The sequence below is a fragment of the Haplochromis burtoni genome, unplaced genomic scaffold (assembly GCF_018398535.1).
Source record: "Haplochromis burtoni strain Fernald_Lab_line unplaced genomic scaffold, NCSU_Asbu1 Contig_365, whole genome shotgun sequence".
NCBI classification, from domain to species: Eukaryota; Metazoa; Chordata; class Actinopteri; order Cichliformes; family Cichlidae; genus Haplochromis; species Haplochromis burtoni.
In genome coordinates this window covers 74171-90797 of record NW_024582726.1, presented here as the reverse complement: position 1 = coordinate 90797, position 16627 = coordinate 74171, and the positions used below count along the sequence as shown (strand labels likewise).

At 40.7% G+C, this 16627-nt stretch overlaps 2 protein-coding genes across 3 annotated transcripts in view; one reads left to right on the top strand and one right to left on the bottom strand.

The window, feature by feature from the left end:
* LOC102310512 (uncharacterized protein KIAA0895-like) overlaps positions 1-6676 on the top strand; it is a 44166-nt gene extending 37490 nt beyond the window's left edge. For both annotated transcript variants that reach the window (XM_005943494.3, XM_005943495.3), the window contains exons 6-7: positions 2716-2813; positions 4431-6676. In XM_005943494.3, the coding sequence (XP_005943556.1) occupies positions 2716-2813; positions 4431-4592 (260 nt within the window). In that variant the 3' untranslated portion in view covers positions 4593-6676. The remainder of the gene's footprint in view (positions 1-2715; positions 2814-4430) is intronic.
* Positions 6677-10350: 3674 nt separating this feature from the next.
* LOC102309580 (casein kinase II subunit alpha'-like) overlaps positions 10351-16627 on the bottom strand; it is a 16347-nt gene continuing 10070 nt past the window's right edge. The window contains exons 4-13 of the mRNA XM_005943493.2: positions 15996-16097; positions 15824-15874; positions 15600-15659; positions 14941-15024; positions 14266-14376; positions 14082-14183; positions 13483-13583; positions 13227-13375; positions 12108-12195; positions 10351-10800 (exon numbers count right to left, since the gene is read on the bottom strand). Coding sequence (XP_005943555.1) covers positions 12122-12195; positions 13227-13375; positions 13483-13583; positions 14082-14183; positions 14266-14376; positions 14941-15024; positions 15600-15659; positions 15824-15874; positions 15996-16097 — 834 coding nt within the window. The 3' untranslated portion in view covers positions 10351-10800; positions 12108-12121. The remainder of the gene's footprint in view (positions 10801-12107; positions 12196-13226; positions 13376-13482; positions 13584-14081; positions 14184-14265; positions 14377-14940; positions 15025-15599; positions 15660-15823; positions 15875-15995; positions 16098-16627) is intronic.

Sequence of the window (16627 nt, the reverse complement as noted above, 5' to 3'; positions counted from 1 at the left end):
ATATATATATGTATATATATGTATATATATATGTATATATATGTATATATATATGTATATGTATGTATATGTATGTATATGTATATGTATGTATATATGTATGTATATATATATGTATATATATATGTATGTATATATATGTACATATGTATATATATATTTCTTCTTCATACATTCTTATATAGTTCTATACTGTGTATTGTGTATTTTGTCTTACAGTTATTTTATTTTCAACTTTAATTGATATATTTTATCTTATTCTTTCCCAATTAAATTTACCCTTCATTCTAATTTGTGTTGTACAGTTATTTCATTTTTAACCTTAATTTTTTTTATTTTATTCCTTCCTAGTTAAATTTACACTTTTTAATTTTTCATATTTATTTCCTATCTTATTCATAGCTTTTTCCTTTTTTTTTTCTTTAGGTCACGAGCAGTTGTCTAAGCATTTCACTGCATATCGTACTGTGTATGACTGTGTACGACTGTGTACGTGACAAATAAAAATTTGAATTTGAATTTGAATTTGACTGAGGGCCCTCATCTGTGTGGTAACGACTGGGTTTTTCACCAGAACAACTCCACAGTACACAATGCCTGCAGGACAAGGCCCTTTTTCCAGGAGAATAACATCACTCTTTTGGACCGTCCTGCGTGTTCCCCTGATCTAAATCCAACTTTGGGGATGGATGGCAAGGGAAGTTTACAAAAATGGACAACGGTTCCAGACAGTAGATGCCCTTCGTGTGGCCGTCTGCACCACTTGGAGAAATGTTTCCACTCACCTCATGAAAATGCTTACATCAAGCATACCACAATGAATTTTTGAAATGATCAACAATAACGGTGGAGCAACCCATTACTGAGTTCATGTTTGGAACTTTGATTTCTGTTTTGGGGGAGTTTACAGGGTTTTTTGGAGGTGTGGTCCTTATTAAACCCAATCCTTTTATCCCCATGATAGAAAAGAGAAAATAGTGGTCAAAACATTTATATTTCTTTTTATTCAATCATCTTCCGGAAGAGAGAGCCCTGCACAGCCCAAACGCCAGTTGCAGAAACTCTAACATTAGAATTTAAAAATGTCTCACATATAGGTGTTATTTTGGTACTTTACACGTCACATAGTTTTGATACAAACACTCCTTATATGGTACAAGTTCCTCTTTTCTGTCTGGCTTCCTGTATTTATTAATATACTTGTATAGCTCTACACTAACTTCCTGTTTTTCAGTCTGGCTGAGCACTTAGTTTATGAGTCAAAAGTGGCCTTGCTTACAAACCTTCATTATTAAAGTACATAAAACAATATAATAAGAAAATAAGCACTTAAAGGATATATATAAATCTCAACATCCTAAACCTTGATCAGCTGTAAAACAGCCTGTTAATTTAAGCATTGTTTTCAAAAAAACTGCATGCTCAAAAAAATGTTTTGTCTCTCTCACATTTCCTTTTGTTGCATGTTGAAGCTGTACTTGGAACCTTGTTAAGATCTAAACATGCAAAATATGATTTTTTTATTTATGTTTTTTCTACATTTTTCAAGTGTGAATTGAATTGGGACTGTATTACAGGTACTGTGCTGCAGTGGTTTGTATCATATCTATCTAATAGACTCCAATTTGTGCATGTAAATGGAGAGTCCTCTTCACACACTGAGGTTAATTATGGAGTTCCACAGGGTTCAGTGCTAGGACCAATTCTGTTTACATTATACATGCTTCCCTTAGGCAGCATCATTAGAAGACATAGCATACATTTCACTGCTATGCAGATGACACCCAGCTCTATCTGTCCATGAAGCCAGATAACACACACCAATTAGTTAAACTGCAGGAATGTCTTAAAGACATAAAGACCTGGATGGCCTCAAAGTTTTGGCCATCTTTGCTGCTAAATTCAGATAAAACTGTGTAGGGCTGCAACAATTTGAGTAATTCAAATTATTTAAGTTAAAAAAATTCTCCACCCAAATTCTTAGCTTCAGTGCTTCGTTAAATCCGCGGCTGTGTAGTGCACCATTGTGTTAAACACAAGTGAGACCTGCAATAGAAACATATTTAGGAGCAACACATGAATAAAAAGTTTGACAACATTAAGTCCACGCAGCCCTCAGTTTTAAACAAGCAGCAGCTTTCCTGTAACCACCATTGAAACTTTACTGGGAAAAAGCTCGAAGGAGTCCTTTGTTATTTTACTCAGCCTTAAAAAATCTCTGAAATATGGTGCTTTTAATGGGGCTTACACTGGATAGCATTACTTTGTCCCCCAGTAACACTGCGAAGGATCTTGGAGTTCTTTCTGACCAGGATATTTTCTCAAGTGTGTGTATCAAACAAATATGTAACTGCTTTCTTCCATTTTATGGAATATCTCTAAAATGAGAAACATCCTGTCTCAGAGTGACGCTAAGTCTTTACCTTACAATATAAGTACGTTGAGGCAACTGTTGTGGTTTGGTGCTATATAAACAAAATTGAATTGAATTAGAAAAAAATATTTAATTGTGCAACATGACAAATAATCGTAATTGAAAAGTTAGAGGCTATTTAAGTCCTGTAAGCATCATTTTACAGGCTCTTCTGTTAATCTCGCCAAATTAAAGAGCTAAACAATCAGAAGTGTCAGCTGACCTTTAAATGAGCAAATCAAAGTGAACTCAAAACTGTAATCTGTAACTTTGATTATTATTTTTGTATATTTCTGTCTTAGGTTGCTTCAGCAAAGATCAGGTGTATCTGGACGGGATCCTGCGGATTCTTCGGCATCGAAGGACAATTGACTTCAAAATGTTAACTTCTTTAGGCAAGGTCAGTCAGACTACCCACAAAAAAGACTTAGAGTTAGATTTAGAAGTATTAAATTAAATCATAGATGGCATTGAGCTCCCTTCATTGTGTTGCAATATGTGATAATATGTACACTCTCTGCCCTCCACATGGTTTCTACAGTTTTGGTCAGAAGTATTGAATGAATTTAAAACTCAAGGACTGGGTACATGAGTTGGAGTTTATGTTGAATGTGGTCCCCCATCTGTTTTGGGGATAACCACCTCAACAGCTACCAACCACCATGCTCCTTGTAGCAGCCTGGAACCCTGCAGAACTAGGCACCAACTCTTTATCTTCTCAAGGATATTTGAGGGTGCATGGCAGTTTGCACATTCAGTTCACATATGTTCTGTGGACTTGGAGAAAGCATTCAACCACATCGCTCAGAGTGTCCTGTGGGGGGGTTCTTTGGGAGTATGGGGTGTCTGGCCCGATGCTTTGAGCCATTTGTTCTCTGTATAACCATTGCTCCCCTTTGTCACTGATTCTGTTCATGGACATAATCTTTAGGCACAGCAAGGTGTTTGAATGTTTCTGCTTTGGTGGCTTGGGCAGTACGGTGGCATGGTGGTTAGCACTGTTGCCTCGCAGAAGGTCATGAGTTCGGTTCTACTATCAGGCCGGGAGGTTTCTGTGTGGAGTTTGCATGTTTCTTCCCCGTGTTTGTGTGGGTTTTCCCACACAAACACAGTCCAAAGTGGGGATAGGTTAATTGGTAACTCTAAATTGCCCATAGGTGTGAATGGTTGTCTGTGTCTATGTGTTAGCCCTGTAACAGACTGGCGACCTGTCCAGAGTGCACCCTGCCTCTCACCTTTAGACAGCCGGGATGGGCTTTAGCCCTCCCACAACCCTGAAATAGATGCTATGGTGCCTTCAGAATCTCATGTCTGCTTTTTGCAAGTGATGTGGTGCTGTTGGCTTCATCAGGTGGTGGCCTCCAGCTCACACTGCAGCGGTTCAAAGTCTTAGGCCATGGTTCTCAGTTACAAAAGGGTGGAGTGTCTACTCATTGCAGGGATAAATTGCTGCCCCAAATGGAGTAAGCTTTTTATCCATTGAACAACCAGCTTTGATGCATGGTTGGGATCATTGTTTTGTGGAACATCCTGTTGTTTACAAGAGTCAATCACATAGCTGCAGATTTGAGGTGAAGTTCAAGAAGTGGGTGGTAGTCCTACTCCTTCATTATATCATCCTCTTTATGCAGTGTACCACTATCAGCAAAATAGCTCAAGAGCATAATGCTACCACCACCCAGTGCAATGTTCTTAGGTTTGAAAGCCTCGCTTTGCTCTTCCAAATATATCTCTCGTCATTGTTGGCAAATAACTCGGTCTGACCATAAAACGTTTCCCCAGTAGGTATTTGGCTCGTCCATGTGGGCAGCTGCAAATTTCTATGTAAAACTTGCTTCACTGTGGACAGCGATCCTGGTTTTCCACCAGTTTCCAGTTAATGGTAGGCTTGAGCCTGTGTTATTCATGAACATACTAACCAGTTTTCAGTCATTTGAGGGTACATATTGAAAAAGGTGTGGGAGCAGTGCTTTATGTTTGGACGGTTCATGAGTCCTTTCTCCCTTGACATTTGTAGGTGTCTTATGAAGATGTGGAGAGACTCCGACATCTGGCAGTGCTCTCCAAAACTAGAATCCCGCATTTCATGCGAGACCAGGAGCGGTACCTGCAACATCTGGACCACATCATCACCATCAATGGGCTCGAGGATTCAACTCTGGAGCACCTTCTACCGTGACCATCCCACCCAAAGAGAAGAGGAACTGGAGGATCTTCAGACTCTACCATGTGGTGACCCAATTCTTGCTTAAAAGATCCAGTATTACTGATGCTTTATTGGAGCAATTTTGTTTTCTTAAAACTTGAATGACATGAACAAAAGGGACATACACACTAACACCTCTATCTACATTTCACCTGTGTCCAATGCATGTTTGTGTGGCTTTTCCACAGAGCCAAGTACAGTTTCTGTGCGCCGTCGCCTTTACTGCTATTATGAAATTACCTCAGTACTAAAACTTTATGATGTAATCAACTTTATAAATGTAAACTCACTCATAATCACAGAAATGTTCACAATCACATGCTTTATTTATGCAATTATTTAAGTATTTCTTTTTTTTACTTTGAGAAAACAGACTGAATGTTTCTGGTATTAGCTTTATACGTTCTTTTTTTAGACTGCGTTGTTTTTATGCCTTTGATTATTTGCATTTTAAAAAGAAGACACCAAGGACACATTTCAAAACTGAGACCATGAATCTTAAAGATATCAAGTGCCAGCAGACTCAGTCTGACCTTCCACCAGGGATAATTAAAATATCAGTGTTATTAAGAAGATAATCAGCTCTTTTATCACTGTCTTAACAGTGTCCTTGGTGGTCTCTGATTATCAGTATGCTACTGTGATGTGTGCCTGAGACCCTGACCCCAACTCCACCCCACTGCGCAGCAACCAAATTTTCCTTTGAAATGTCAGAGGAATGGTTGAGCATTTTGGGTTGCTTACGTTTATTGAATAACTTGCAGAGTTATATTACGATTTATAGGATTGTCATGTCTTTGTAGTTAAACCGCTTCTATGCTTGTGTTAAAGAAGGCAAATAAGGGTTTGCTTACCCTGAGCTGAGTCTGTCTAAAAATACTTTATTTCATTACTTGGCACATCAGCCTCGTCAGTCTGGTTTTTGCTATGTGCTAAAATTACAGTCTTTTCTAAAAAAAACCGTAAAAACGTCCTGGCTGGAAAAATGAAGTCACTGCAGAACTTGTGACAATAGGTCTCTGTTTTGACCTCTGCAAACACTTTGCTGCCGAGCTGATGGGCTCAGTCACTTGTTTGGGGTCATAAATGCAAACTAATTAGGTCTGTAAATCTTGGTCATACCATAAAAATCCATAAAATCTCTATCAAGTGAGTCATGACAACAAAGTCCCTGATATTTCAGTTGAGCTTTGCAATGCTGCTTAATACCTTAATGACTCATAGTTAGTCCTGTGGCCAGGAATCACAATCTTTATTCCCGTTGTAGCAGTGAAACTGAAGCTCAGTTCTCTCGGTGCAAACAAAGAGTCACACAAAAATTTACATTTAAGTTACAGTTCCAGCCAGGCTAAACGTTCCCCGATTAGTGTGTCGCTGTTGGTGGCCTTTAGCTGTGGCTTTATATTTAACTGAGTCTTTTCTGTGATGGAATCAGTCTCTTATGACTCTGCAAGAGAGCAAATGTAGGTATTTCCCCTAAAAGTCTGTCTTTATTGGAAAATGTGCTGAAGTAACATTTTTAATACTGTGTTGGGCTTTTTGAGACCGTCTCATCCAGACTGAGTCTCTTGTTAAGGAGGAAACAGGAGTGTAGTGGGTGTGCCTTTAATGGGTGTAGCGCTCATCTGCTGTAGCTAGCCATGTGTTTTGTAAGCTGCTTTTATTGTGTTTGACACTTCAAACTTTAGATGCGAGTCATTTTGGGCCAAGCTGTCAGTCAGCACAGAGAAACCAGAAGAACCAGGTCACAGCAGCATCACGACACTAGCCTTGAGTTTTTAACTTGAAGATGAAAAGACCGGGCCAACATGTGAACTCTACGAACACGGTGCATTTTAAACACTTGGATTTGAAGATCAACATGTAACCCAATTATATTCTGCTGTGTTTACGTTTTTAGCCACGTGATAAGCTGATATTTAAGATCTGACCTTAACGGCAGCCTGGTTTCACCTAAACGAATGCACCGATTTATAAACGCACGAATGTTGCAGAAGTGTTATTTTGTGGAAAACAACTTGAATTTCCAGTTTATTTATTAAAATGTACATACACTGTTTCTGGTCTGTTTCATGTTGCACATCATGTTGCACATCACATCACCAGGACAAACCAAACTCTAATCAGGATTTTTAATTTTTAATTCAATTCAATTCAATTCAATTTCTTTATTGTCCCACAAGGGGAAATTAGTTTAGCAGCAGGATATAAATAAACAGAACAATACTATAAAATAATAATGACAATAATAGTGATAGAAAGTCCAAGGACAGTTATTTGCCATTGAGGAGACAAGATGCAGTGGGGATAAAAGAGACCTGGAGTCTTTTAGTCTTCCTCACAGGAACTCTAAAACGGCAGCCGGAAGGCAACAACTCAAACTCACTGTGAAGTGGATGGTTCAAACAATTAATAATAGAATGAGCCTTTCTAAGCACATTTCTATTGTAAATGGCCAAAAGTCCATCTTGCCAGCGCCCTGAAACTTTGCTAGCAGTTTTTAGCAGAAGTCCCAACCGATTCTTATTCTTCACCGTCAGGTTACCAAACCAGGCAGCGATACAAAAGGACATCACAGATTCGATAAAACTTCTATAAAACAAGGACAACATCTCAGATGAGACATTAAAAGATCTCATTTTCCTTAAAAAGAACAGTCTTTGTTGAACTTTTTTTAGTAGTGGCATCAGCATGAGATTCAAAACACAGTTTATGGTCAAGTACCACACCTAGATATTTATAACTCTCAACGATCCCAATATCAGCGGTTTTAATGATAGTGGGTGATGAGCTATAATCACCCACATGATTATTGACTTCCTAAAATCAATAATCATGTCTTTAGTTTTTAACACATTAAGTGAAAGGAAGGACTTATCACACCAATTCACAAAATCATCTACAACCTGTCCATGGCCTGACTCGCCCCCACAAGAAGACTGACGATTACTGTGTCATCACCAAACTTCAGGATGTGTCTGTTCGTGAAATTGCTGCAACACTCACTCGTGTACAGAATGAACAGAAGGGCAGAGAGGCAGCATGCTGGGGTGATGCAGTAGAGGAGGAGAGCACATCAGAAAACACATGATTCACCATCACGCATTGTGACCTATTAGCCGACCAGACTAGTGTCAAGCTTGAAATGATTGTAAAACCTGTCAGCAAGTAAGAAGGGTTGAATTGTATTGAATGCTGATGAAAAGTCAGCAAATAATAATCTTGCATGGGTGTGGGGGGCCTCAAGATGCTTATACAAGAGATGCAGGAGTGTGACAGCAGCATCCTCCACACCTCTCCCTGCTCTATAGGCAAACTGGAAGGGGTCAAGATGGTGTTCAACATGCATTAAAATCTCCTTCTTAATTATCTTCTCAAATGTCTTCATCACTAAAGAAGTCAGAGCCACAGGCCTAAAATCATTAAATCAAATCACCTCAAATCATCCTTAGGAGAACTGCCCTTAGCAACAGGAACAATGACAGCATGTTTCCAAATCTTAGGTACTGTCTGTAGCTCTAAAGAAAGTGAGAAGATATAGTGAAAAATCCCACTCAGCTGATCAGCACAAGTTCTCAGTACCTGTCCACAGATGTTGTCAGGTCCAGGACTCTTGCTTTTGGTGTGTCTAAAAAGATTAGCTACCCCCCTCTCATCAATACAAATAGATGGGGGAGTGATAGTCTTTTCCCTCAGTGTGCTGGTCTGCCTAGAACAGTCAAAGTTCTCAAAACGAAGGTAAAAACTGTTAAGACTGTCTGCCAGATGTTTGTCAGAGGTAAACCCCTCTAAGGTAATATTACTTTTACCTTTCGTCTGTAGCCCTGCCATTGTTTTCATACCAAGCCAAGCTCTTTTGAGGTTGTTACTGCTGAGTTCTGCCTCAATCTTATTTCTATACCTCATCTTGGCAATCTTTATTGCAGCCCTCACCTCCTTCCTCAATATTCTCATAGTGGGAACGTCTCCCTCGTTAAAAGCAATTTCCCTTTTAAGAATCAGATCCTCAATATCTTTAGAGAGCCACAGTTTGTTATTAGGGAAAGTCTTAAATTCTCTGACTGGAACCACAGAGTCTTTTCAAAAAGAGATGTAGCTACACACCACATCAGTGAGTTCATCCAAATCAGAAGTGCTCTCTTGAAACAAGGACCAGTCAGTGCAATCAAAACACCCCTAAAGGGCAACACAACTGTCTTTTGTCCGGACATTAGTCCGCTTCACACAGGCCTTCTCCCTCCTAATCACAGATCTGTAAGCAGGGAGGAGGTGAATAACATTGTGATCCGAAGAACCTAGCGCAGGTCCGGCCACAGACTTATATGCCCCCTTAATTGGTCCATAACACAAATCCAGCGTTTTGTTTTGCCTTGTAGGACAAGTGACATATTGAAAGAAATTGTTCGGTGATTTCTTAAGATTACAATTGTTAAAATCACCAAGAATAAAATTCGGTGAGAGTCTGCAGATTGTGTACCACTTTAAAAATGGCATCGGCAGCAAATTTAACGTCAGCTTTAGGATGAATGTAAACAACGACCTGACAGATACTGAAAGTCGGGAAGACACAACCGCTCCCGCACAGTAACGTTATTACACCAGCCCTGGTTGATATACAAACATAGCCCTCCTCCGTGGGATTTGTGTGTTACTCCACAGTTCCAATTCGACAGGGGTCCCAAAGCTGCTGATTTGCAGTGAAGTCAGCCACGTCTTGGTAAGCGCCATCAGACAAGCCTCCCTGTATTCCCGTAGATGAAGCACATTTCCTTGTAATTCATCCGTTTTGTTTCTAAGAGATTGGACATTGGCCAGAATCATAGAGAGCAGAGGAACGAAGAGGAAGAATTGTGACTAACTTTTTAGTTAGTCAAGATTAGTCTTAGCGTTTCTTATAAACAGCTATTTTAGTTGTCACGTCAGGACTCTGTGCAGTCCTGTGAGAAACAAAAATAAGGTACAGTAGCCTCCAAGGACTGAGTTAGTTACTGGCTACTGGGGCTGTTCGATATAACGATATATATCGGATGATGATATAAAAACGTCTATCATTTCATTTTATGCTATCGTTTGTTTCATGGTGTCATAAAATAAACTGTTTACAGCAATATTTTTTCATGGTTTTGACGGTCACTGTACTGGCTATATTAATTTATTAAAGTTCTCTCTTTCTCTTATATTTAATATAAACACACTATGGACAACAAGCGCTAGTCATTGTTGCGTTAGCGTGGCTCTGCTGTTCGCTTGTTTGTTTTCCATGTAAACCTTTTACAATAAAGCTCAAGATCCTGTTGGCTTTTCAAAATAAACAATCAAGTGAAAGAGTATGCAGAGTTTACGGATGAGAAGAAAAAAAAAAAAAGAGCCGTCAGGTGCTAAAAAATAAACCTTAGACTCAAAATTTGTAACGGCCACCATTTTCTTTCAACTTATGTCTAAAAATGTAGTTTCATGCATCGGTTAAAACACTAGAGTCCAGCTACATGATGCCCAGCTGGAAACACTTCACGCAAAGTTGCCCGAGATTCACAGAATTTACAGAAAATATTACATTTTGTGATTTATATCGTTGTCAGGACGATAAATGTCTTATATCGGGATATTAGATTTTTGTCATATCGCACAGCCCTACTGGCTACTCTAAACTTTAGAAACCAGGTCTGAGCGATGTGGACCATAGTGTTTGAAGATAAATTTCAGTTCAGAGACAATAAAAGTCCAAAAGACACACCTTTAAATAAAAATGGTTTATTCTCTTTTAATATAGCTTTTGTTCTATCCATAGCAGAAAAGAGCCTCCACGCCACTCAGTGCTTAAAACCTGCAACTGGATCTGAAGTCGTCGCTGCAATAACCGACAAAGGTCTTCACAGCAATAACACCAGCTTGATACCCATCCAACAAGTCACTTTGCTCATTTTAAAAACAAGTGGAGATGTTGGCAGGTAGGAAGAGGAGGAGGAAGAGGAGGGTGAAGGGGTCAGATCTGATTCCAGATCTGATTTATTTGTGACTCAGACCAAGCAGCGCAGATTCCCAGGGTTTTGTTGGGAGGAGTTTATTCCGTGCGTGTTTGTTTGTGCTGCAAAATTGACATCTTGCTCCAGTATGGCTGTTGATGTGGAGGCAGAGGTTTCTGCCACGAAAAGGTCACAAGTTGAGGTAATAAAGATTCTTCCTGAATGGACAGAAAAACAAATACTGAAAACTCATCCTGTAATCACAGAGGTGTGAGCAAGCAGAACACAAGCAAAAGGATACTATTTGATATTCATAACAGGCCGGCTTTGTCCAAGCAGGTTCTGTTGCAGCAAATGTTTCATACTGAGCCTGTCTACAAATGCTGATGCACAGCTGCTGCTTTTTATTTTAAGGAACAATAACTTTGGCTCGTGAAGGATTTTATTTTGAGTCAGGTAGTTTAAAATTACCCTAAAATTTTCCAGTAATGTTCCGCAGTCTTTCCCGGGTCACCACAGAGTGTCTGAGTAAATAAAGAAGCTCCATTTAAGACCACCAGAGTTGTCTTAAATTTGAGACAACCAGAGTTGTCTTAAATTTGAGACAACCAGAGTTGTCTTAAATTTAAGACCACCAGAGTTGTCTTAAATTTAAGACCACCAGAGTTGTCTTAAATTTGAGACAACCAGAGTTGTCTTAAATGGAGTGCGTGAAGGTGCCGGGTGAAGAGGAAAGATAACAGTGATGGTCAACATGAGGAGCAAGAGGTGAACAAAATCATCAGATTTCAAAACAACAGTGTAGACAGGCTGTTGGCTGCAGTTTCAGTTTACAGTGTTTGAATCTTGGTCTCAGGGCTTATGCCAGCTCACAGAGTGAACAGGCTGAGGTGCACCTTCCTCCACGGCTTCCTTTCTACTCTTCACTGCGCTCGCTGATTAAAATGTCTCTGTGGCGGGGCGTGGCCTGCGGTGCCGTGCAGAGGAGGCGGACGCACCTGCACGGCACCGCAGGCCACGCCCCGCCACAGTCTCCAAAAATAAAAAACATTAGTTGTACATCACCCCAAAGTAGTTGTTTTGTCTTTATTGATTACTGTGCTCACTGTGGTAGGAAATAAACTAAAGGAACACAAGAACATACATCGGCACCCCTGGTGATGCAACATGTTCTAATACTGCCCCCTGGTGACAACAAACTGCTACCACATGCAGAAAACAGCCTGAAGCACAAATGCACGACCACGTTACGTGCTGCTAGATAAAAATTCAGGTCCCTTCTGAAGAATCTCGACTTGTGCTGTTTTTGTATCGTTTTTGGTTGATATTTAACATTCACAGAAATAATATGTAAACAGACTCAGACTAAAGCATCAGCATTTGTAGGAAAGCCCGTAGCTTCTGCGTGCTGCAGTGACTGTAATCATTCGCACACGCATTGGCATGGCATAAAGTGGCACATCCAAGCTTTTGCATACCTCTACATCTCTACATATTATAAATAGAGTATTGTTGTGTGTCTTACCTGTTCTCTGGGTATCATGTTGCATTGGAGCTGCTTATTGCCTTTGAGCCATCTGTGTTGGCATTTGCTTGTTCCTTCACCACAGGATCTGAGACATAAACACAAAATGTTTTCCGTGAGCTTTCTTGTCGTTTGTTTGGGCCGTCTTCAGGCAGGAGGACAGAGAGAGGGAGAGAAAGCAGACGCAGATGTGGCCAAGCACAACTTTCTGACATGACCTCTGTAAACTCTGCTGATGAGTGCACGGGCTGTCACTTGTTATGGGTCACGTTAAATTTTTAAAAATGACGTCATGTTTAAAAACAGCACTTCCTCATCACAACCTTATTACCAGTGGCCAAAATACCTGGAACAACATCAATCTTTTATCCTGCCTACGGACACAGAAAGAGCAGAAGCTGAGAGACGGAAAGACACGTGAGAGAAACCATAACTCTAAGTCACTGTAGCTTTCTGTGTTGATGGATTTTTCTAACCCAGTTATTATTCTCTTTTTTACTTTTGTCCTTGTTTTCAAATTGCACCATCTTTCTTAATGGTTTTATAATGAATTTAGATGATGTCACCCCTTATTTATCCCCCCCCCCTTTTATGTATAATTTATGACCCAGGTAAGAGTGCAGATGTGTAAAACCCTGGATGTGAAAAGCTGTACTAATAATCACGCAGTGCACATGCATCTGTAGTCAGTACACATAACAGACAGCTTTGATGTGGACTGAGACATTTTGCTTTTTATCTTTTAAAAAGCAAACTGAAAAGTGAATTTCTACATGATCAAAAAAAGAATTCTCCTGATTTTAAACAATGATTCTGGAGGACGAGTAAAGTATTTTACTATAAATGTTGCTTTGTCAGCATCATAAGGAGTATCAGCTGATCGAGTGAAACTATCAGATCAGGTCCACAAGGCTGAAAACGAACGGCCTGCTGGTGCTTCAGGTTACTGTGTGTTTGGCCACTGTGGTCACACATCGCTGCTTTATATTTGGTGAATGGAGTTAACTGATAAAATGGAAGAAGAGCTTGTATAATCTTGAGAGTGAAATCAGATTTGTGACTCATTATTTCAGCAGGCAGCTGTTGTTGCAGACGTGCTGCGGCTCACGCGGTACTAACAGAAGTACGGGTGCTGCATGGCCTCGGCCGCCGTCAGCCTCTGCTGGTGGTCGTAGCGCAGCAGCTTGTCCAGCAGGTCCAGAGCCTCTGGACTCACCAGGTGCTGGTTCTCTGATTGGATGAACTGCTCCCAGCGTTTCCGTGTTTGCCTGGAAACAAGTGACTATTAACATCTAGTTAAGCTGCCTGGGTGTGAGCTGCTTTCAATACATTTGAATAGGTTTCAGCAGTTTTACAGGAAGTCAGCGATACTCACTGCCCCAGCATGTCTTTGAAGCGAGTGTCCAGTTCTATGTGATATTTGTGCAGGTAGCCAAAGAGCTCATCGGTGCCGAGAACCTTAGCGATGCGGACCAGCTGGAAAACAAGATGTATACCACGTCAGTGCGCCCCCTAATGGCTCAAATATGTCAGTGCACTGTCACAGCAGAAGACACTGTTTATGAAAGCAGAAACAAAGACAACACAGTCAGTCAGTGGCTTTTTACATCACTGTTCATCGAGACCTGAACTCTGACCTTTTAAAAATAAAATGTTATCTGTTGGCCGTTTTATCCTAATTGAGTGAACTGTTGTTACAGTTAGTGTAGAAATGTCTGAGTTACAGCTTTCAGAGCATGAAGTGGAGGCTGACACAACAAGCTGTCGCTCCTTTTAAAGCAGCTCCTTCGACTCACTGCTGTCTGGATTTTTCTTAGAAAACACACGGCTTATATTCAGGTCACTACTATGTATTATTATTGGCTTACAATTTATTATAGTTCAAAAGCATAAGTATAACCCACCAAAGCATTTTTGTGTCTGACCTGCAGGATCACACATTTCTGAAAAACCACTTCATGTTGTCTCTCTTACCTGGTCATAGTTGTCCTGGCCATGAAAAAACGGTTCCTTCAGGAAAATCATACTGGCCAACATGCAGCCGAGACTCCACATGTCCAAACTGTAATCATACATCTGAAAGAACAACACACAACTAAAAATGAGCTCAGAGAAAACAGACGGGCAGGTGACCGTGTTCTGCTGAGTGGAAGCATACCTGATAGTCCACTAGCAGCTCGGGGCCTTTGAAATAGCGCGAGGCCACCCTGACGTTATATTCCTGAGCGGGATGGTAAAATTCAGCCAAACCCCAATCTATAAGACGCAGCTGTCACACACAAACAGAAATGACAACATTACACACAGTGTCTTGTTGAACCATTCTGAAGGTTCACATTGTGGTTTGACAAAGTTACAGCTCAAGTACTAGCCGTTCTCCCACTAGTACCTACTCACTTCAGCTCGGCAGTGCTCGACATGGTTTTTAGGGTTTTCTATTAGGGGCCAGTATCTGGTACTTTTATAGTACCCACTTGGCTGGAGTTCCAAGCGATCAACAGACAGCATGTGTTTGACTGGTTGGTCAGTTATGTCACTCGACGGGGTATGGGAGTGTTTCCTTCATGAAAATGAAAACCGCCATTTTTTTAAGGACTCGGAAACGATGGAAAGCCTCACAAAAATGAACCCGTCACCCAAAAACTCCACAGACTGAGCAGCAGGTGTAACATCGCCTAGACTACAAATGACGTCTTGTGACTAGCACTCGATTGTAATGGAAAATGAGTTGAGCCGAGTACGTCCTAATGGAAAAAGGGCTACAAGTGTTTGCAGACACACAACTCGCCAACATTCCAGCATACAAAACAACCCATAGAAGCGTCAGTAGCACCTTCCTCAGCTGGTGGTCAATCATCACATTGTGCGGCTTCACGTCCCTGTGCATGATCCCCATACTGTGACAGAAGTCCAGAGCCTGGAAGAACACACAGAACAGGCTTAGTGAGCTGCTTATCGTGGTGGCGTTCCATTCAAATGTACCTCCAAAAGTCACTTTTCCCCTCCAGGTCCGTCCCATTCAAATTCAAAGGTTGTGCGCATTCAACATTTTCATAGATAAATGCACTGAGGCCACTGCTTTGTCTGCTAATGCTCAGGACAGCTTATCTGAATGAATGTTTAACGACGTTCTATCATCAGTGAGTATTCCCGGAGCAGTCCATATGGACTCGTATGTTATCATGTGACGGTGCAGGCTGTTTAACACTTACAAACTTTGCTTTCATTTTTATTAAACTAAAGTGTTTAGCAGTCATTTTATAACTTTACTTAAAACGTCCTGCATAAACTGTCCCAAGGATGGTTTCATATTTGACTCGTGCTGTGTCATTAGATATAATCCTGGCTCTGCTGCTGGCCCCTTGTGGCGACAGATTCACACTCTGAATTAGGAAGTCCCTCAGTGACCGCAGCACATTTGAAGAGTGGTACTCTGCACTTCCACTTTGAAAAGTGAGGATCAGTTTACATGTGAAAACAAAGTAATATTACCTTTAGAAGCTCATACATGTAGTAACGGATATCGTAGTCTGTCAGCTTCTGGTAAAGCTCCTGTGGACCGCACGAGAGACATCAATGTATAAAAAGTGTTCTGATGTGAGCAGCTGGCCTCTACACATGTGGAGCAATAACTGGAGGGTTATGCATGTTATTAATAATGGACATCAACGTGTTTGCATGGATGGTAACCCTACTGGTAGTCCAAACTTGAGTACCTTAAAATCTGTGTTATTGATGTACTCAAAGACTAGCGCTGGTGTTCTGGACTGCAAAGAGAGGACAACACATGGCTTCACTGAGGAGAACAGCAGGTATCACTGAGTTACAAGCATGACTGGATTACATGGCTCACACGCACGCATGCAGCTGCCGGTTTTCACAACTCACCACCGGGTCTTTGACCGTGTCCACCAGGCGGATGATGTTGGTTCCTCCTCGCAAGTTTTCAAGAATTTTGATTTCCCGTTTGATCTTCTTCTTCTTGACAGGCTGAGTAGAGATGGACACTCACAGTCAGCACAATGGAAATAAGTGGAAATGAAAATAGGGCGCTGCTGAGAGAATCCATCTTTGGGCATCCACACACACACACACTCCCACACACACACACACACACACACACACACACACACACACACACACACACACACACACACACAGTATTTCCAACATTATGCTGCTCATTTAAAATGTTTAAATGTTCTGTGGATGACAGAAATAGTTACAATAAAGCTGCTACAATAACCATAAAGTGATACCACATAAACACTAAACTTACCTTCATTTGCATCATGTGTTAATAAAAGCTTGTCACGGCACAAAAATATCTACTTATTAAATATTCCTGCTGATTTTTTCTAGATCATCAACAGCTTCTTTATGTTCTTTAGCTTCTTTACCTTTATATTCTACTTAAGGGTTTCTGTAGCATTAACTGCATAGTTATTTGGTAGGGGTGCAACAATACTCGTATCGATATTGAACCGTTCGATACAGTGCTTTCGGTTCGGTACGCATAT